Genomic DNA, 22,798 nt, shown 5'->3' with positions numbered 1-22,798 from the left:
CCTACACACAGTTACTCATGCGCTTGTGACCTCCCGTTTGGACTACTGTAACGCTCTCTACATGGGGCTGCCCTTGAAGACCACGCGGAGGCTTCAACTGGTGCAGAATGCGGCCGCGCGAGTTGTAATGGGGGTTTCCCGATACTCCCATGTAACACCTCTACTCCGCGAGCTGCATTGGCTTCCGGTTGCCCTCCGGGTGAAATTCAAGGTGCTGGTTATTACCTATAAAGCCCTACATGGCCTGGGTCCGGGTTATTTGAGGGAACACCTGCTGCTGGCATCAAACGCCCTTCGCCCAGTGCGCTCCCACAGGGAGGGTCTGCTCAGGGTTCAGCCGGTGAGAGATTGCCGGCAGGTGACACCCAGGGATAGGGCCTTCTCAGTGGGAGCGCCTGCCCTCTGGAACCAGCTGCCGGTGGAGCTGAGAACTGCCCCCGACCTCCGATCATTCCACTGGGGCCTGAAGACCTGGCTCTTTGAGCTCTCGGGCCCAGGCTGAGGAGAAATTTTTAATTGGGGTTTTTAAGAGTACAGGGTCAATTTAATATTTTTTAATTTGGTTTTTAACTTTTGTATGTTGGATTTTTTAATTCCCTGTAAACCGCCCTGAGTCCTCAGGGAAAGGGCGGTATATAAATTTAACTAAATAAATAAAAATAAATACTACTTGGGTAAATACATACAGACATTAGACAGCACTGTGAGAATCAGGTGTTCAGCAGAGGGATGGTCTGAGAGAAAAACCTGTCCCTTTTTCTAGTTATTTTGGCCTGCAATGCCCTGTAGCACTGCCCCGAGGGGAGGAATTGAAAGAGTTTATATTCGGGATTTGAGGGGTGACAGATATCTTCTCAGCCCTCCTTCTGACCCGCGCAATATACTGGTCTTCTATGGAAGGTAGGCTGATTGCAATTATTCTTTCTGTAGTCTTAACTAGCCATTGAAGTCTATACCAAACCAGACAGTTATGGAAGTACATATAACAGACTCAATAACTCCTCCGTAAAACTGTATCAACAGCTCCTGAACTTCCTGAATTGTCGCAGGAAGAATATTCCTTGTTGTGTCTTTTCAATGATGGTTCTAATGTTAAGTATCCATTTCAAGCCCTGGGAGATTACAGAACCCCCAAATCTGAAGGACTCTGCTGCTGATATTGTGTTATCGAATGTGGCAAGAGATGGTAAAACAAAGGGCTCCTCCTAAAATCTGCTTTCATCTCTTTAAGTGTATTCAGCTCCAGATTATTATGGCTCACCCAGTTGTTCAACCTCCTGTCTACATGCAGACTCTTCCCTGTTTCAAATGAGGCCAATGACTGTTGTGTCATCTGCAAATTTCAGAACAAAGCGTCCCCTTGAGGTGCAGTCATTGGTATAAAGAGAAAAGAACAATGGAGAGAGCATATAGCCTGAAGGGAGCCTGTACTTTCATTGGGTACTAGATGAAATTTTCCCTAGACTCACCTGTTGTTTCCTAACACAAAAATAATTGTGGTCATAAATCAAGGATTACTTGTATTCTTTGCTTTCCATCTATGTTCTATGTCACTTCATGACAACTGGGTTTTTTTGAAAACTCAGACAACTGTCTATGATATAGAGGGCCTGCACAGAGGTGATATGATTTAAGGACACAACTGCTCTCTTATTCCAAATAGTAACTAAGGTTTCAGTCAAACCATGTACAAGAGTTCCACGAATGACCCCAACCCTCTTCTGAAAACCAGTCAGCCTGGGGCAGACTGATCAAATCGTTCATACCTCTCTTTAGTGGGATACAGCCCAAGAAAAATCAAAGACCAAGTGGGAGTGATCTGTCCATGGCAAGGGATTCATGTTAGTACTCTTCCAAGATAAAGACAAGGTTCAAAGTGTGACACTTTTTGGGCCCTGTTTAGGCATAGAGGTAACTTCAGTCAGGTACTTAGTAGCCACTTGAGTAGCCTCCAAGTCTGCACTTGAAATCAGATTAAAATTTGCCATACCATAAGCCCATGGAACTCCACTGCCAACCCAGCTATGAACTCCAACTAGCACAATTGCCTCTGATCCCCTACTGCCCAACTTCAGAAATAGGAATTTACAACTGGGTATTGCAGAACAATGCACCTGAAAGCCATCATACTTTTCAAATGACAATGGCTACACCACCATCTTAACCCTGGGCTACCCTTGCTAGTCAGCTAAGTTTTGGTAATTCAAAAAACAATCCAGCCCTTTCACCCACAATTAAGCTGTGGAGGAGAGCTTTATTATAAGTCTTATCCATTGAGTAGCAAGAGTTAGAAACCAGGACATTTGAGCCTTCATTTCCAGATCTTACAGTATACTATAGACAAGAGTCTATCAAGATCATTACCAAATATCAAGGCGGTCATCCCTGGAAGCGGCTATAAGGAGCATGGAGAAATTATCCAGAAGCCATTAAGAGGACAGCACATGCAGAAGTAAGTGATGAATCTAGACAGCCTAGGAATATTAGAAACTAATTGGGCTCTCCTGATTCATGGAGGCTAAGATGGAGGGAAAGAAAAACACAGGCAGACTTATAAGACAAATAAAGAAGAATATTTGTAGCTCAGGGTTGAAATGAGGAGTCCTTGGTGCTCTCTAAGCTTGCTTATTTTCTTGCAGATGTTTCATTACCCAAACTAGGTAACATCATCAGTGCTAGTAAGGAGTGCAGTTTGCTGTCAGTTTATATTCTAGTGGCTTGCTCTGTCAGGGTTGGTGGGGGTGGTCAACCAAAGAATCTCTAAAACCACCCCAATCAATATTGACAGGGCAAGCCACTAGAATATAAACTGATGGCAAACTACACTTACTAGCACTGATAATGTTACCTAGTTTGGGTAATGAAGCGTCTGCAAAGAAAAGAAGCAAGCTCAGAGAGCACTAAGGGGCCCTCAAACTTGTAAGATTCTGTTTATAAACTATCTCAATAAATACAGTTCTAGTTTTTCAGTGAGTCGGTTTCCTAACCTTGTCTACCTCAAATATGATCTAAACCGTTTTCTGCTGCATCTTCCCCTGCCCAATATATTTTCCTCTGGCTGAAGTGCAGTACCACAATATCCTTGGTTTCTTATCAAGGATTGATACATATTATAATTTTGATCATCACTGAAATATAATCCATTTCTGGCATAGATTTAAGAAGGCACCATGATAATAATTTGCAGTCGAGTGTGAGCATGTTACTAAGCTCATGCCTTGTTTGTATGCTGGTCACTGTAAAAATAGAATATTAGATAAGAGATGACTTTGATCTATAACACAGGTTTTATTGTTCATGTCTATTCAATTTTAATATTACTTTATAATTATATGCTTGTTTTTTTACAATAAGACATTGAGCAGAATTCATACCTCACATCGGAAAGGCTTCTCTCCTGAATGCTGTAGTGAATGAACCTTTAACGACATACTGCGTTTGAAAGATTTTCCACAGGTTTCACATGTAAATGGCATGTCCTTAGTATGTGCTGAAACATCAGTCAATTAAGTAAGTCAGTCATAACCAGCTTAAGTCTCAATAGTTTCAAGAGGTACAGTTGCAAGAAAAAGTATGTGAACCCTTTGGGATTACATGGAGTTTTGCATGAATTGGCCATAAAATGTGCTCTAAACATCATGTAAGTCACAACAATAGAAAAACACAGTCTGCTTAAAATAATACTACACAAACATTAGCTGTTGTCATGTTTTAATTGAACATAAGATGGAAACATTCACAGTGCAGGGTGGAAAAAGTATGTGAACCTTTGGACTTAATAACTGGTTGACCCTCCTTTGGCAGCAATAACCTCAACCAAACGTTTCCTGTAGTTGCAGATCAGACCTGCACAACGATCTGGAGTAATTTTGGACCACTCCTCTTCACAAAACGTATTCTGTTCTGTTGAAGCCATTGTTTTGTTGAATTACTTGTATGCTTTGGGTCATTGTCCTGTTGCATCACCCATCCTCTGCAGAGCTTCAGTTGGAGGACAGATGGTCATACGTTTTCCTGCAAAATGTCCTGATAAACTCTGGAATTCATTTCCCCATCAATGACAACAAACCGTCCAGGCCCTGAGGCAGCAAAGCAGCCCCAAACCATGATGCTCCCTCCGCCATGTTTTACAGTGGGGATGAGCTTTTGATGTTGGTGTGCTGTGCCTTTTTTTCTCCACACAGTGTTGTGTGTTTTCCCCAAACAACTCAATTTTGGTTTCATCTGTCCACAGTATATTTTGCCAGTAGTGCTGTGGAACATCCAGGTGCTCTTTTGCAAACTTCAAACGTGCTGCAATATTTTTTTTTGGACAGCAATGGCTTCCTCCGTGGTGTCCTCCCATGTACTCCATTCTTGTTTAATGTTTTCCTTATTGTAGATGTGTCAACAAAAATGTTAGCATGTGCCAGAGATTTCTGTAGGTCTTTAGCTGACACTCTAGGATTCTTCTTTACCTCATTAAGCATTATGCACTGTGCTCTTGCAGTCATTTTTACAGGATGACCACACCTAGGGAGAGTAACAACAGTGCTAAACTTTCTCCATTTGTAGACAGTCTGTCTTACCGTGGACACATGAACATCAAGGCTTTTGGAGATACTTTTGTAACCCTTTCCAGCTTCATGCACTGCAACAATTCTTGATCGTAGGTCTTCTGAGAGCTCTTTTCTGCGAGGCATGGTTCATATCAGACAGTGCTTCTTGAAACCAGTAAACCCAAAACAGGTGTGTGTTTTTAAAGGGCAGGACGGCTGTCAGCAACACATCCAATATCATCACACTGATTGGAGTCAAGGTTAGCTCACTCCTGGCTCCAATTAGCTCTTGGAGAAGTCATTAGGCTAGGGGTTCACATACTTTTTCCACACTGCACTGTGAATGTTTCCATCTTATGTTCAATTAAAACATGACAACAGCTAATGTTTGTGTAGTATTATTTTAAGCAGACTGTGTTTTTCTATTGTTGTGACTTACATGATGTTTAGAGCGCATTTTATGGCCAATTCATGCAAAACTCCACGTAATCCCAAAGGGTTCACATACTTTTTCTTGTAACTGTATACTCCAAGAATACATAAGATTGGATCCAATTGTGTTTTTATGTTATTTAAAGTATTTATCTGGGTGTCATTCAATTAGAATGGTTGTTGTAGTAGTCTATAGTTAAGTTATAATATAAGCAAAATAACTTAAAGTAGCAGTTAACATTCAGGAAATAAAAATGCTATTTATTGTGCCTTATAATACAGAAATCAGCTTAGTACAGAGTAAAAGCATGCTAATTTGACTATAAATTATGATAGGCATGGACACAGAGAACTACATAATTAGACTTTGTGTAATCACAGGACAAAAGTGCCTTTTTCATTAATTCCCTTTCTCAACAACTCCTTCTAAGTTTGAACTTCCTAGCTATCTCACTAGGTCAAAATTATTTCAGCCAAGTGGGAATAATTTTTTAACAGATCAGTTCTCCCTGAAAAGGAGTTCAAATGTTCTTCCTGTATCATTTAGGTCTACAGGTGGGTATTTTACCATGAAGGTATTCCACATTTTATCTATATTATATGCTTTAATTCTTCCAAACATAAATTCTAGTTCCAAAGGCAAGAGGAAATGTATAAACTCCCTAACCTCAGTGCTTGCATTCAGGAAGACGCACATCAAAATATAGAAGTTTTATCATAAAACTAGTACCCTTGTAATAAATGGGGCTTAACTAAAACAACAAATCTCTATATTGCAAATGGATTAAAGTGACATTTACCAATTGCATCTAAAACATATTCCCCACATTAGTGCCCCAGATAGTTTGACATTGGGCAGATTGCAAAGACTAGGCTTTCTATGGCTTTCTCTATCCCATCCAGTAATGACTAATGGAGATGAGTAAGGACATAGTTAGAGATAGGTGTTTTTAAAATGACTAACCTATCTCTAAACAAGGAGCCACATGAAATTCTACATGGACAGTTGCCTGAATATCAGAATCATAAGTCTGAAAGAAGCACAATGCTATGCAAAAACAGACAGAAAAACTCACCAACCATGTGCTTTCGCACGTGAGCCATGGTGTAGAACTTCTTTTCACATATTTCACAGGAGAATTTTTTCTCTGCATATCCATGGACAATCTTGATATGCTCATGGAGGGACCAAAGCTTCTTGAATGACTTATTACAGGAAACACACTGAATGGGTGGACAGGATAAAGAGGAATAATTTAAACAAAGCTCACTTCAGATGGCACCAGGAAGCTGTAACCAAATGAAATGAACATACAAAGCAAAAGGCTACAACTGTATGTACACTGTTTGTGACTATTAAAATGCCATTCAGTTTATTCAGTCACTGAAACCACAGATACAAGGTTTAAGTGAGTACAGTATTCGTGTGCTTACATCGCCACCTGCTGCTTCCTCAAGAGCAGATCAGCAGCAACATCCAGGCTTCTACCAACCAGCCCTTCACACAGGCGCAAAATACATTGATGGAAAGAGCAATGACGTTGGAGAAGGATATTGACTAAATTCAATGAGCTAGCCTGCCAGCTTGAAAATGATGTTTGATATCAAAATAGCTCATTTGTATTTAAGCATAATCTTGGAAGTATATTGCTATGAACTGTGAGATTATAATATTACTCAAAATGAAACAATTGTTTTTCCTATTTCGAGTACAGGAAGTTAGACTACGGATAGGAAATAAGAGAAAATGAAATAATACATTTTCCTCTAGCCAAAATCATGACAGATCATATTAAAACTAAGTAATGTGACTTTGTATTAATGGCTGATTTTAGCTGGCAAGGACACTTTTTAATTTTTATCTTGTGTAAGATAAGATGGTAAAGCAAAGCAAAATAAAAATATTTGTAATTTGTATCATTATTCAGTACAAGTAGTCATTAATACATCTTACCATAACCCTAGCAGACCAGTTATACAAGAAAGTAATGCTCTCTCTCTTTCTCTCCCCAAATTTAAATTCTGTGCCAAGAAACCAGAACATTATCAGTTATTTAGATTGTGTGAAACATTTAGGAGTAAGTTAGCAAAATACAATTTTAAACATACATTTAGTGAAATAAATATAAGATCCATGAAGATTTTTTTAAATTAGTCCAAAGCACTTTAAAAATAATAAACCTACTACAAAATGCAGATTAGAGTTATCTGATTTGAAACTCGTTCTTATTTTCCATTCAAATTGGAAGACAGAAGTAAGTAGATTCCAGTTCCTAGGGCACAACAGCATAAGAATTCTGGACCAAAGGATTGCTGAAGCTGGCACAAGGAATAACAACAAATTGGAACTGTTGAATAAATTGAACAAAGCAGTAGCAGAAGGAACATCTGTGTCTTATTCCTCTGGATTCACATATATATCAGAAATATCACATCCAGTTTACAGAAAAAAGACAAAAATCAGAGCCTGGGATAACAGAATACTAAATCAAAATTCCACTCTTGATCCCAGAAATAACAATCAGCACACTGAAGGAAGCAACTGCAAACTGATCACATAGTTAAGGACCACTTATCCTTTAATCCAGACTGTGCATTTAATAGCTAATAGGTGGAAGACCCACAGAAGAGGAATTTGAAGGTTATGTTTTTATGCCATATTTAAAATATTATTTTTTAAAAAATCAAAATTGATTAGAATAAAAAGTATACACATTACTAGATTAAATATTGATATACTCAGGCGAAGAGTCTGTAGCTGAAAATAAACATCTTGCTGATCCATTTATTAAACCCACATAATTGCTGACCATACGTATACGGATTCTTCACCTGTATTCATCCAAAGATTCTTAATTTATTAACTTGAATTTAACCTCCAATGCTATGGGGAAGTAATTAAAAATGTTCCTTTTTTTAAAAAGGGAATCTTTCTTAGGGAACCTGCTCCAAAACGTTTTTCACTTTGTTCTATAAGTTCCTCTATGATCTCTGTACCTAGATTGGTAGATATTTATCTACTTATACTTTAAGTTTCATTCCAAGAACTAACTTGAATAAATTGCATGCAAAATGCAATGTATTTTATCCAGTAGTTTTCTGATATTCAGAATTACCTGTGTATAATTCACAACTATCTTTCATGGAATCATAAAGCCCAAGCTCACTTTTTTCTTGCTCTCTGACTGATCTGCTTGCTGTTTCCCATCTCCCATTAGCAGTCATGAAGTCCATTTTTTGCCTTCATCATGATTAATGGTAAGTTAACCTCCCTCCATCTATTCCAGACAACTGGAGGCAGAAGAAACATTTTCTCATAACAATGCTTGTGAAGATCACAGATTTTATGTTGGTAATAGGAAAAAGAACAATTTCTGATAAGATGGATAAAATAGGAAGGCTAAAATACTGTTTCTTAAATTGTGAGAATGTGAATGGTTTTCAGCTTGTTTATCCTGGCTGAATGCTTTATTTCTTATTATCCAGCTCTACCCATTCAGGCAGTTCCAAAAGGATTCTGAGGAAATAGCTTTCAGTCCCCAAACATAGGTCATTTATTTTTAAATAATTATTTCAAAATCTAACAACAATCCGTAGCATACTAAATAGCAAATAGATATTTGACACACTTACAGACCAAAAGTTTTTCTTACATTTACTGAAAAGTAGAATAGGCTGTTTAGTTGACATGCCTCATTGTATTATATATTTCCTAAAACAATTTATAGCTAAATAAGATTTATGCAATTTCATTATGACAAATTAGTCTTGCATCCAGTCATATCTTGTCTATGTATGCAAGTCTACATATCTTGCATAATGGCTATTTTTTTTAACTAGAGCAAATTGCAGAATGTGTCTTCATCTTCCATTAAATACTAACCAATGTACAATATATGTGTATGTTTAGAATGCAATGTCCCATTTCTTCTGCAAGATTGTGTAGAGAACTCTTATAGCCGAGCATCGTTCCCTCCCCTCCTCCCCACATCCATGCAAGTCAATTTCCTTAACTGTGCAAGAGGAAACATTGGTCAAAGTAGAAAAGTTTGGGAACTTGTCCTCCTCAAAGGATTTCCCCCCTTGCAAAGTGTCCAGGGGACAGCAGAAGGCAGGGAAATCTGGCAAACCAGTGAGAAAACCTACCTGGATGTTTTTTTCACAGTCTGTTTGCTGGTGAAGGGAGAGCTCACTTTCTAGAACAAATTTCTTCCCACACTTGTCGCAGATCTGCATGCGCCTATGAGTGACGTTCATGTGCTTCTCCAGATACCAGCGTGTGTTAAACACCCTGGGGCACTTCTCACAGGTCAAAGTCTCCTTTTCTTCACACTTTGATTTCTGCACAGGTGCCTTGGGCTCCTTTGCAGCTTTCTTCTTACGCTTGGGAGGCTCAACGCTCTTTCTACGGCCCCTTGTAGTTCTGGAAGTAGGGGAAGATGTGGCGGCTGCAGTAGATGCAGCTCTCCTTGTCCTCCTTTGTGCAACACTATCATTTTCCTCTCTTTGCTCTTTTTTCTTCTGCCTCTCATTTTCCTCCTCATCATTACTGTCTTCAGTGGCCTCTTCCTCCCCACTGTCACCCTCCTCTTCCTCACTGCTGGTCTTAAGAACAGCAGTTTCTTTGGATTGGGAGGGGACCCCCTTCTCCCCTTTTGATACATTTAATGTTTGGTTGTTAAGGTTTACCTCTACTATTATCTGCTCCCTTTTGTAAGTCACTTCATCTTCTTCCTCGTCCTCCTCCTGCAAGTCGTCAGAGTTCTCCCTGTCTTCTTTCACGGCTCGGGCCTCTCCTACTGTTCTGTCCTCCCTGAAATATGGCTGCTCCTCTCTGTCATGAAGATGTGGCTTACTTGCTTTTGGGTCCACCAAGACAGAATAAGGACTCCCAGACTCCCTTTTGTATACCTTGGTGGATAAATCAAGTTCCTGGCTGGCACCATGATAGAAAGTGGGTGATACTTGACCCCTGTCCTCCTGTGCCATCCCTGCTACATGTGTGGTGCAATTTTTAGCCATCTGCTGGCAAGAGCTGGCTGTTTCATTCATGGGGGCTCTCGATTCATTGAGCACCTTGTATTCCAGAATATCAATGAAGTAACTCTTTTGGAACAGGATGAATATCTGGAAATAACTAACTCATGACTGTTTTGGGGGAGCAGAGCAAGAAAGCACGTGTAGGTCATGGAACTCTGGTTTTATAGCAAGAAGACATCGACAGCAGTTCACAGGAAGAAAGCTGCCATTCAACAGATGAAAAATTTGTCTAGAAAAAAAGGAGAAAATTAAGTTAGTGGCTTAAGCATAGCTGGAATAAATTATCATTGGAAAAATCTGTTGCTTAATATAAGCGATGTACAGGATTTGCTCCAATAGTTGTTAACTACTTATATTAATAATAGGCTAATCATGTTATTATCTACAGGAGAAAAATGGGAAATGCTTTTTTGAATTGCTGACAAATATACACTATTATCTGAATTTTAGAGCAATAGAAGGTGCTAAATATAGTTAAAAATGGTTTTATATATTTAAGAAATAATGTGTAATAGTTTCTCTTACTCATGTTTAACCATAAATAAATAACAACATCACCTCAAATCTGGTACCTTTAATATCTGATTTAAGGTACTTGCCTACTCATATATTCAAAATTAAAACAGAACTGCAAAAGATATTATACAACTGTGATTAATTAGGAAGGAGAAAAATGTCAATCATTTGAACATTTAATATTTACTTAACATTAATTTAAAATTCTTTTAAATTTTTCAAATGAGTATTAAATGCTAAATAAAAATGCAGTTATGTAAGATTATGGATGTAATTATATGTTCAGTTGTACAGCATAGAGCTTTGTATATAATGAAAATTTATAATTTCATTTGCAGAAGATTCTAGTTATGTAACTATAAAGATCATCTTGAAATATCATGATTGTGCCTAATGAAATAGGAATCTGTGATTTGGCCATATAACCTAGTATATGTATAAGTTCTTGAGAAAAAGCATAATACACAATCCAACCATGATGAGCTTCCATATAGGTATAAAGACCTGGGGCAAGATAGTGATCTCCTCCATATATATAAAAGTGGGGGGGAGGAGTTATTGGATAGAAATAACAGCAAAAATCACGCGGTCTGTGTGTGTGTGTGTGTGTGTGTGTGTGTACACACCTCCCCCCCACTTTTATAGCCAAAAGATCAGAAAAAGAGCTAGACAAAGCTTACAAAGTGAATATATAATTTAATCCTATTTAATAAGCCTCCTAGATCCACTCTGTGATTGAAAAGGGATATAAGTTGACAAAGAAAAGTTCTATCCCAAATTTGAAAGGCTTGACAGGAACATTTTAAGCTGGCTCTGTTTCAATGGAACAAAACTCAAAATATTTCCAACTTCTGCCATACTGAATAGTAGAAGCATAAAACAATTCTCTTATTTTTTGTCCTGGAATCACAGATATTGTATTGTAATCTTATTTCCTCCCATTCAATTGACAGAAAATTTGATGAAAAAGATGACTTAAAAAGTTGTTATTGCTTCTTAATTACAGTAGAAAAAAGAGCAAACACAAAATAGTGATACTTACATTGTTGAAAAGAAGGAAAACAGAAGTCATAAAAAGTGCTCTAACAAAAAAGTGAAAAAACTCAACAAAGAAAAATATGCAGGTAGAAACCTCACAATATTTTGATTTGAATTCAGAACTACCAAGTGCCCAACTTTTGAATGAAAAGCATATAAAACATATATTTGCAATAGAATTATTGCTTATGCCAAAAATAAAACTGAAATTAAAAATAAAAGGGGCATATTTGAAAAATGAATGAAAACATTTATGGCTAAACATTTATTTATACAGACAAATATTGAAAAAGAAATATTCACTAACTACTATATCACAACAGAAGAATTTATGCTTACATATCTACAACAGATATTGGGAAAATGGCAATAGGTCTAGTATTGCTAAGCTTGTAAGCCGCCCTGAGTCTTCGGAGAAGGGCGGGATATAAATGAAATTAAAATAAATAAAAATAAATAAAAATAGTAATATATTGGCCAACCATTTAAAATAAAGAAAACTAGGGCAATCATTCCAATTATTTGAAGTAAAAGAGAAGAAATCTATAAAACTACAATAGATATAAATTGTCAATTTTTAAAATTTTATTCAGAATCATATAGTAATATATAATGCTATATTAAATGTTTACTTTCTTTGGTATTCATAAAATGGATTAAGATATCATATGAATTACCCACATCTAAAGAGTAATGGCATGCTTTTTCTACTTTTCTAGTATTCAGAAGAAGTAGACAAGGAATGTCCACTTTCACCCATGCTTTTTAATATCCATGGAACTCTTGGTTTATGCTATTAGACAACATAGAGAGATCTATGAAATAGTAGTTAATTCAGTTAATTAACTTAATTAACAAAAAATAATTTTGTTTGCAAATGACATTATTTTGTTTTTTTTTCTAAACCCTATGCTACTATCCCAGTGTTTATGTAAAAGATAGATGACTTTAACAAAACAGCAGGATGCACAATTAACTGGTCTAAGTCAGAATTGATGCCAATAGGTGAAAATCGAGTTATCTATCCATTTAAGGAATATCAATTTGGTATTTGTACCAAATACATTATATTCCAAGGATACAACCCAGTTACTAATAGGTAATATAAATAAAATATGGATAAAGGTTTCTTCAGATATTGATAATTGAGAGCTATTAAACCTTATCCTTTGTGGAAAGGTGAATACTGCATCAACACAGGGATAGTGTTAAGATCACGTGAAGTATTACTATTGCTTTATACTGCACTGATAAGGCCACATTTCTAATATTGCATCCAGTTTGGGTTGAGATTCTATGGTAGGAAGAATGCAGAGAATAACAAAAAATGATTAGGAGACTGGCTAAACCATATGATGAACGTTTGCTGGAACTGGGAATGTCTAGTGTCAAACAAAGAGAAAGATTGGGAGCGACATGATAGCTGTCTTCCAATATCTGAAAGACTATCACTGAAAGAAAGGGATCAACCTATTCTCCAAAGCTCCTGAGGACAAGAGAAAAACTAATGGATGAAAGATTAACAAAGAGATCCAATCTAGAATTAAGAAGACATTTCCTGGCTGTGAGAACAATTAATCAGTGGAACATCTTGCTTCCAGAACTTGTGGGTGATCTATCATTAGAGGTTTTTAAGAAGAGATTGGACAGCCATTTGTCTGGGATAGTATAGGACTTCCTGCCTGAGCAGGGGGTTAGATTAGAAGATCTCCAAGGTCCTTCCAAATCTGTTATTTTGTATACTGTAAAATGAACATTATTACCAGATTGATTTATATTTTGGTAGGATTATATATGGTATCTAGAAAAGTTTTCAGAAAATAAACTGTTTAGAAAATTTTTAGTTCTTTAATTCCTGGAGCATCTTTACAGAAAGCACAATTATCAATTAATGAGGGAGGATTTGGTTTTATAAATCTATATCGTCATGCTTATCTATTGTCAAGTATTAAATACTGGAAGCAAACAATTGGTATTTGCTAATTTTGAATATACATACATAGCACCTTTGATTTGGTGGACAGGATTATGATCTAAATATACTAAAAGCCTGGTATCTCTGGACACAATGATGTCCGTTAGGAAGTTATGGAATGAAATGACTGATTAAAAAAAAGATTTGATCCTTTTCTTATGCCAAACTGACTTTATGGGAAAATCTAAAAAATTGGATAGAAGCAGGGATATTGATTTTGGATTAACTGATAGTGGATGAATATGAATTTTAACACACTCTATATTTAAGAGATAACTCTCATTTCTCAGATATAACTCAATGGCAACATTTACAATTACAACATTTTTAACAACATTATTTGGATCAGACATTTCAGCTTCTGAGATGTCTAAGATACTGGAACAACTTGTAAAATCCTTTAAAATAAAAGCAAACATACAAAAAATCCTTCTACTATTGTTTTAAATTTATGTTATCATTAAATCAATTACATATGCAGTTGTTAAGAAATGAGTATAATAAAGAATTAGATTCCTATAGTGTCTAGATAATTAAAACACTCTCTAACTTCTAGAGAAAATATAAATGGATCTAAAATTATACAACTTATCCCTAAAAAATGTAAGAGTCCAATACGTTCTAAAATTAAAGACTGTCAAAATCATTTTTTGTTGGAGATGTTCTTTTAAAAATGTTCCTAGAAGCCCTATATTTACCAAGTTTAATGAGAAAGTGGTGGATTACCTAAGTATGATTGTGCGAAAAAAGCTAAAATTTTCAGACAATATTCTTTTGAACTATATACATACCACATGGCATTTTACAATTGGATAAATTCTCCATGCTCTTAATATGGCTAAAGATTGATATTGTAGCATGGGAAAGATAAATTGTTGTGGAGAAAATAGAAGGAGGAAGAAGTTTACTTTGTTTGCTTAAGTACAACTAATCACAAAAGTGATTCAAGCAAAGAAATAATAGTAAAGGATTCAGTCTAGCTCAATAATAACAAAACAGTGAAACAAACCTCTTGGCTAGTGGTCCAAAATTTTGTTCTAATGCTGTTTGTTCAGTACTCACATTTTTATTTGACAACCTGCCCACAGAACTCAACAGATAGGCTTTGTTCAAAAATTTAGCAGCTGGTAGGGAAATGGCTTTTTCTTATTTCAAAACATTTTTTGAGTACTCTGATATCTGTGGTTTATATATGTATTTTAAATCACAGAACCTATATTAGCGACTCAACCAGCAACCCCATATTCCATTACTGCTGCCACTGACAGGGAAGAACTGAGGAGAAAGAATTGTGTGATCAGATCAGACCTGAAATGATTTTTAAAATAAAAACAAATATCCTATCTATCTGTTGCTAAACGTTTAGGATGCCAAACCTTAAGTTTATGTTGATTTGCTTACTTGTTGACCTTTGCAGGAAAATAGGCCCTTAATCCACAATAAAGGCCACCTGTGAAATTGAAAGAAAATAAACAAGTCACCCTGCTAATATCTTTTATAGCTCAGGAGTTTGGATGTACCAGCAGCTAATTTTATAAACTTTAGTAGAAGCACAAAGAACATGGAGTCCTACTAAACTGGAACTCACAGAAAGAACAGACTATATTCCAAAAAACGAGAGATGCTGGATCCCGCCTAAGCACTGTGCCCCAAGTTGGCTTATGACATTTATCAGAAAAAAAAATATATGATAAACATAGAGGAAATAGTGACTTAAGAGAAAGAAAAAGAGGAATTGTAATTTGAGAAAGTATTATGGGATAATCAATTATCTCTATCAATTGCATTACAAACTTCTGATAGTCAATTTCCAAATGTGGCTATAAAGGTAGGCTTTCATTTGAACAAAATGAAATTGGAAGTAAGAAAGAAAATTTTAAAACTCAGCTAGTATGATTAGCACTAAAAAATTAATGTTCTTCACATTAAGTGAAATAACACAACTTTTTTCTTTTTTTGATTTATTTTTGTTGTGTTTAAAATAGTAATAGAAACAATACAAAAACAAAATTCGAAGACCCATACATTACAAAATGCATAAGGGCTTTTATTTTTAAGTAATAAATGAAAAACACAGAATATAGTATGTTATTAGATCACTAAACAGTTACAATTTGATATATAATTATCTTATGAAAATATTGTGTGTGTGTGTGTGTGAGAGAGAGAGAGAGAGAGAGAGAGAAAGAGAGAGAGAGAGAGAGAGAGAGAGATGACTTAGAAATAAGGAGACTGTGAGTTCTAGTTCTGATTTAGGCATGAAAGCTGGCTGGGTGACTCAACCCAATCCACTTAGAACCCCAGTTTTTATAGATATTTGTTATAAATAAATCAGTTTGATATGCAGATGTTAAAAGATCAATGGAAGAAAGAGCTAGAGATCCTATATTACCTAATCAATGGGAGAAAGTCTCAACTTATATACCAAGAGTGTCGGAAGACCTTACACAACAAAAAATATTTATAACTTACTGGACTCTATTATATCTATATATAATTAATACAATCTGTATTATATCTCTGTAATATAATCTGTATTATATAAATGTGACTGTGGCAAAAATTGAATTTTTCAGAATATGTTCTTGAATTACATATTTAATACATGGAATTTAACAACTAGACATAAATATATTATTCTCCATGCCCTTACTACACGGAACTGATATTGCAATTATAAATATATAACCCCTTCACTTAATGTATTGAAGATCTAATTACACTTGCTGCTTATGAGTGGATTGCCTACAAACACAGATTTTGAATGGATACGTATAATGAAATATGGGGCTCATTTTTACAAAATAAGTAGGTCAAGAATGATATATAAATGTATTTGAAATAATTTTTAGTCTCACTTTATTCTCATTTCAAATTCGGGGCTTGTAGATGCTTATGTTCTGCACATTTTTAATTATAGACAGACTAAACCTATTTTTCAATTAAACTACCCGGTACAATGAATATGAAAGAGCATTTACATGATCTACTGCAACAAAAATATTTGTTTTTCTATCTTTTAAATAGAAATAGAAATGGTGTCATTAAGGCCAGTCTATTTTTATTCAATCTCTCATTTTCTCTCTCACATGTAATTTGGCCAAACAGAAGTTTATTAAGATAGCCAATTAAGAGTTAGCTTCAAGTATGTGGGAATTCTAAGTATGCATTGAAAAGCGCTGCAAGAATAAGACATATTCACAATTTCCTTTGATGATGGTGGAGAAACATAATGGATCTATATACAAATTGGTTTTAAGCCATACATCACAGATATACGAATAAAAAAAATACTGTTATAGTACTTGGGAAAAATAAAAAAGCTAATAATTAAAAATATTTTTCAAAAGGAAAAAAAAGAACACATTCAAAGATTTTTATATATTTCCCCACACTAAGCAAAAACATATTAAAGAAAGCATGAAGAAATCACTATTCACATGAGATCTAGTTATGATTCATAGTTTATAAATATTTAACAAAACATCTATGAAAAGTACCATAAATAGTAACAGGAAGCATCTTATAAGATGGCCATTCCCAATTGCTACTTCTGTGCTTTTTATGCAAAGATGGGAGGAAAGGAGAGGCCTCCGAGTCAATTTTGGTTCCTGCCCATTCAGTTTACATGTGCAACTTTTTGTTTTCTCCAAGTGGTTTGCTGTGGACTTCTTAGTGCTGAAAGACACGAGACTAACCCAAAGTCACCTAGTACGCTTTGTGCCTAAGGATGGATTAGATCAGTGGTCTTCAAACTCGGCCCTTTGATGACTCGTGGACTTCAACTCTCAGAATTCCTCAGCCAGGCATGCTGGCTGAGAAATCCTGGGAGTTGAAGTCCACGAGTCATCAAAGGGCCGAGTTTGAAGACCCCTGGATTAGATCTTAGTATCTCCTGGTTTCTATCTCAGTGCCTTTAGCTACTGTGTTACTAACTTAACAACTCCAGTGATTCACTTAAAAACTATGTCAAGAAAGGTTGTAAAATGCTGCAAAACTCACTTACCAACTGTCTCAACAGAAATTTTGAGCTTAATTGTAGTAGTAAGTTAAGGACTACTTGTACTATGCTATGGCCAGCCTTACTTCATTTATCATGAACCAGTTTTCTTTGTTGTTGTTGTTCTTTTTGAGTGGCCCCACTAAATAATGACAGTAAGCGTATCTTGGGACTGAAAGTACATTTTCCTCTACCTACATTCTATTAACATTTTTAATTGCTTCTGACCAGAACTTCTGAACAAAGGGCAGTCATATAGGAATATAAGCACCCTTCCCTTTGCTACACTTTTATCATTTATATGGGCTTTCCCCAAGCAACTTTAGTTACTTGTATATTTATTATTTTATTTATTTATTTATTTATTTGATTTATATACCGCCCTTCTCCCGAAGGACTCAGGGTGGTGTACAGGGCAATAAAAATAAGAATACAGGATACAAGATTTAAAGTTATATGCACATACAAGACCACTCTGATATAATGGATAAGGCATCAGGCTAGAAACCATGAGACTATGAGTTCTAGTCTTGCCTTAGGAAGAAAGCAGCTAGGTGAGATTGGGCTGGTCACATTCTCTTTGCCCTAGGAAGGAGGCTATAATAAGCCACTTCTAAAAAATTTGCCAAGAAAACCTGCAGGGACTTACCCAGGTAGTCTCCCAGAAGAAAAAAAAATACAGCAGGCAGATAATAACATCTAGGAAAGGCTTAAGTAATTTTCTCTGTTGTTTGCTGATGCTGACTGTAATGTGAATTCTTCAACCCAATATCTGTGTCAGAGATATTATATCTTAAAACTAACATGATTTAAGACCTTTAGAAGACTAACAAGATTCTTATGTAAGATTTTCAAACACTTTTAGCAGTTGCAATGCAGTTGTCTTGCAAATTATATTTCTAACCAAAAAACCTATTTAGTTGTAATAATTTATATATGCCATTTTTTGCTTTAAAATATATTCTGGCATTACTTGATTATTTATAAAATAATTCCTTAATCTAAAAAGAGTTTGCAAACAGGTAGCACTGCTAAACTATTTGGAAGAAAAGTCATAACCCATAATTGCTATTAACAGGAGGGAGATAGATCTAATTTTCCTCCTAATGCTTCCAAATATTCAAAGAAAAGTCAAGAAACCTACTTAAATATGGTTTATGTTTAAAAAATATTTAAGAATTTGTTTAAAAGTCAAATGGATGATTCAGTCAGGTTCTGTTCCAGTAAATACTTGTTGGAAGAACTTTAGGCCTGCTGTTGTGTATGACAAGTCCAAAAATGGTACAAACCATTTCAGATGAACAGCACAAGAAAATATTGAAATAAACAATTAAAAGATAAGGTAAGGTAAGTAAGTTTCAACGAGTTACGGGTGGAGTATATCAACTTTTTAACAGATAGACCGGCATGATTACTAATGGGTAATAAATTCTTGAGGATAAAGATAGGGTTAAGGAAGAGTCCAACTAAGAGTAAAGAAGGCAATGCATGATGCTTGCAAATTTCTACAACTATAATTCATGCAATGAAATTCAAAGAAGTACTTGATAGTATTTTGATACTATACACAATTCACATTCAATGAGTTCACACAAAAGCACTGGCTTCGAAACACAATGTTCCTGAGATGGACAATTATTACATCACTTAAAATTGTTATCTTGTATTGGAAATCTTGATGTCTCCCAATCCTTTTTCAGCCTCTGAGATCCCTACCTAGAACTAAGGAGAAATTTCCTGACAGTTAGAACAATTAATCAGTAGAACAACCTTCCTCCAGAAGCTGTGAATGTTCCAACACTGGAAGTTTTTAAGAAGAGATTGGACAGCCATTTGTCTGAAATGGTATAGGGCAGTGATGGTGAACCTTTTAGCCAGAGTGCCCAAACTGCAACCCAAAACCCACTTAAGTATCGTCGAGCGCTGGGTGGGCGTGGCCCATTGGGTGGGCATGGCTGTGGTGGTCACAGCAGACTGGATGGGTGTGGCCGGAGTGGGCATGGCCACTTCAATGTTGCTCATGGGGATGCCTGTGGGAGCCAGGCAGGGTTGGGGGAGATCCAGGGGGGTCTCTGGTGGGTGGGACGGTGGGTAGGAGGCTCATCCTGTGGGGGTGAGATGAGGTGAGGAAGGAGGCAGGGCAGGGGTGCCATTGCCGCAGGGCAAGGCAAGGTGATGCAGGGGCCAGGGCGGCTGCTGCCTGACACCATCGGCCCCCAAACACAGCAAGCACATGGGGGCCAACTGTGTCCATCAGCAGCCACAGCCTGCCGGCCCCTCGGTTTCAGCGCGACATGGCTGTTTGCTGCCTCACACATTGCACCCAATGTGGCTGCCATGAGGCCACGGAACAAACCGGGCGGAGGTAAGGAACCAGTATACCGTTTTCTTACTGCCACCCGGCTTGTTCCACGGCCTTATGGCAGCAGCATTGGACAGGAGGCAGCAAACGGTCAGTTTCGGCATGACACAGCTGTTTGTCACCTCACGTATTGTCCCCAATGCTGCTGAAAATGCAGCTCGGCCGAAACTGGCCGTGGAACAAGTGGGGCAGGTTTTCCCTTCACCTGCCCATTCAGCTACAGCTTTGGGGACTCTGTAGGCAGAACTGCAAAATTCTCTTCTCTGTCAGAGAAGAGAACTTTGCAGCTCTGCCTACAAAGCCCCCAAAGCAGCAGGTGGGGCGCCGGAGGCTCGGGGAAGGAGGGTGCTGAAGTGGGCAGTTGGGCCATTGGCAAAAGCAATGTGTCTGAGTGGAAAGCGGCAGGTAAGGAAAGTGAGGCAGGTAAGGAAAGAAATCTTTGCTCCCCCCCAGAAACTAACTTTCTTTCCTTACCTGACTCCCAGCCCCATGCCGTTGCTCCTTTGCAATCCGCCGCCGGGTGCAAGGAAACATAGTTTTTTTAGGGAAAAAGGTCAATCAATCAATTCCAACTTCGTGATCTTCACCACCACGGTACTAGTATCTTCTTATGTAAAAAAAATATTTTCCTTAAATCTTGTGGCTACTGTAAGTTAACTGAAAACAGTAAATAAAGAGTAATTTTAGAATTAAGGAAAATCTTACCAAATAGAGGGTTTTTTAGTGTTTTTGATCTCCAATCTTTTTATAAGTATTCAATTTGTACAAAAAACTGTGATACAAATGCAAACCATCTGGTAAATGTCAGTAATCTTACACAACATCCCTAGAAAAGCAATTCTATTGGAAACAATTATCTAATTTGTTAAAAGCATAGTGTCACTGCTAAATCTAATTCTGTGTCTAGTTATCTTTCCACCTGAAATGTAGGAATGTAAAAAAATATAAAAAGAGTATTATTTAGTTAATGTAATATTTCTTAAGAACAACATTAATCTCTTAGAACATTATGAGCCTCAAACCAAAGTTCTGCTTTATTCCAATGAAGATTTCCATATAAAAACTGGAATTCTTCTTCATAAACAAGAGAAAACATCCCTGCCAACCATTATTTGCTTTATCTGATCACTGGAAGCATGTCTGCTTGCTTGTTTTTTGCTTCTATTGCAAATATGTTCCATACACACACACACACACACACACACACACACACACACACACACACACAGAGAGAGAGAGAGAGAGAGAGAGAGAGAGAGAGAGAGAGAGAGAGAGAGAGGCTATCAATTTCAAAAATATAAAAACTACAAAAATTAAAGCAAACAGCAAATCATACAAATGGGACATCTCCTCAAGGCTACAATGTATCAGTGTCCACAATCTATTCAAAGGATTAAAACAGTTAAAATATATAGTTCAGAAAATCAAGAGGGCTACAAAATCAGTATAGCAGTGAACATTTCACAGTATCTGAACTATTTTCCCTTCAACACAATGTTATCAGATTACGTAATCTCTGAATGAGAAACAGATCATGGCTATGCACATTCTCCACTAAAAGAAGAACCCTGAATAAATAATTTGAACTTTTTATTGAGAAAAATTTCCATAGCATATTTGCTGCTAAGTTAGTCTTTCAGGTTGTTCTATTGCAGAAGCTGTTTGCCATTATTGGACACATAACTGATTCATGCTAAGCTCTAGCTCTGGTTTCTTCAATATACTGTAGTTTCCATGAGAATCTTTTTTGTTATTTCTAGTCACCTACCTCCTGATTTTTTAAAATAATATTATTTAACTGAATGTCTAGCATGCTGTAAAATAAATCAAACATATTTCACATAAGAAATGTTCCATAAACCTTACTTGAGCCTTAAAAACACTGTTGAAGAAACTACTTAATAGCTGAAGTCGAACAATACGTCTAATCTGTGCAAATCCATCAAGGGGATGGGGATACAGAACAATCCTAAGAGCTAAGTGCAGACAGATTTCCCCCTACACTCTATGTCAGGAGTGTCAAACTGTAGGCCCACGGGCCGGACGCGTCACGATGAAACTGCGCCCACACCTTTGCTGGAAATGGGGACAAAGTTCCGAAATGTTGCACGTCATGTGATGTCGCAAGTTTGACATCTCTGCTCTATGTGTATGAGTTTTACTTATTTCTTTAGCATGTTTCATTTTAGCTGCCTCATTTTTGTTTGTGAATTGTAAAATTTCCTTAATTCAACCATCAACATAAGTATATTGTTCAGTATATGGACATATAAGCAGTCCTTTCTTATGATCAGAAGTGGAACAGAAATCCTGTCATAAGTTGTTGCGGTCATAAATTGAGACACGTATGTGACTAGACCTAGCCTTTTGACACGTTTGCAGGGGTTGTTAACCATGGTTAAACCATGCAGACACCAGCAAAAAAGTTGCAAACTGGTCAGGTGACTGCAGCATACTGCAACCAGTCGTAAAGGCAAGCCAGTTGTCAGTTCTCCAATGTCAATGAAGCCGAGTGACCAGGGCAGGGGAAGGGATATTTTGTGATGGTAGGAAGTACTTTATGGACTGTAAAACACCTGTACCAAGGCAAGGATTATCTGTACATACACACAAACACACACACTTCTGAGTTGTTGATCAAAGTTTCCATATTCTCTCTCTCTTTTTTCTTTTCTTCTTTGTCTTTCTTTCTCTCTTTCTTTTCTTTCCTCTTTCCTCTTTCCTTCCTTTCTCCCCCAACTAAAAAGCCATAGTTAACATAATACATGAAAGGAATATCTGTTGGTTCCATGAATCTTAAACATACAATTGCTCTTAAAAGTTTTTAAACTGAATTTTCAATATTTCTGCATAAATATGACCTAGATTGTGATCTGATTTCCACATAAGATCTAAAA

The 22,798-nt window shown here is 36.7% G+C and overlaps 1 protein-coding gene across 2 annotated transcripts in view; it reads right to left on the bottom strand.

Annotated features, from left to right (window-relative positions):
* ZNF652 (zinc finger protein 652) overlaps positions 1 to 22,798 on the bottom strand; it is a 46,635-nt gene that overhangs the window by 21,801 nt on the left and 2,036 nt on the right. Inside the window, exons 2-4 of one of the 2 annotated variants that reach the window (XM_083377319.1) lie at positions 9,117 to 10,239; positions 6,047 to 6,194; positions 3,375 to 3,490 (exon numbers count right to left, since the gene is read on the bottom strand). In XM_083377319.1, coding sequence (XP_083233445.1) covers positions 3,375 to 3,490; positions 6,047 to 6,194; positions 9,117 to 10,022 — 1,170 coding nt within the window. In that variant the 5' untranslated portion in view covers positions 10,023 to 10,239. Of the gene's footprint in view, positions 1 to 3,374; positions 3,491 to 6,046; positions 6,195 to 9,116; positions 10,240 to 22,798 lie in introns of those variants that run through there. The other variant, XM_083377320.1, reaches the window with a different exon arrangement.

Source organism: Vipera ursinii (genome assembly GCF_947247035.1).
Source record: "Vipera ursinii genome assembly, chromosome: Z".
Classification (NCBI taxonomy): Eukaryota; Metazoa; Chordata; class Lepidosauria; order Squamata; family Viperidae; genus Vipera; species Vipera ursinii.
This window is presented reverse-complemented; position numbering and strand designations above follow the sequence as displayed.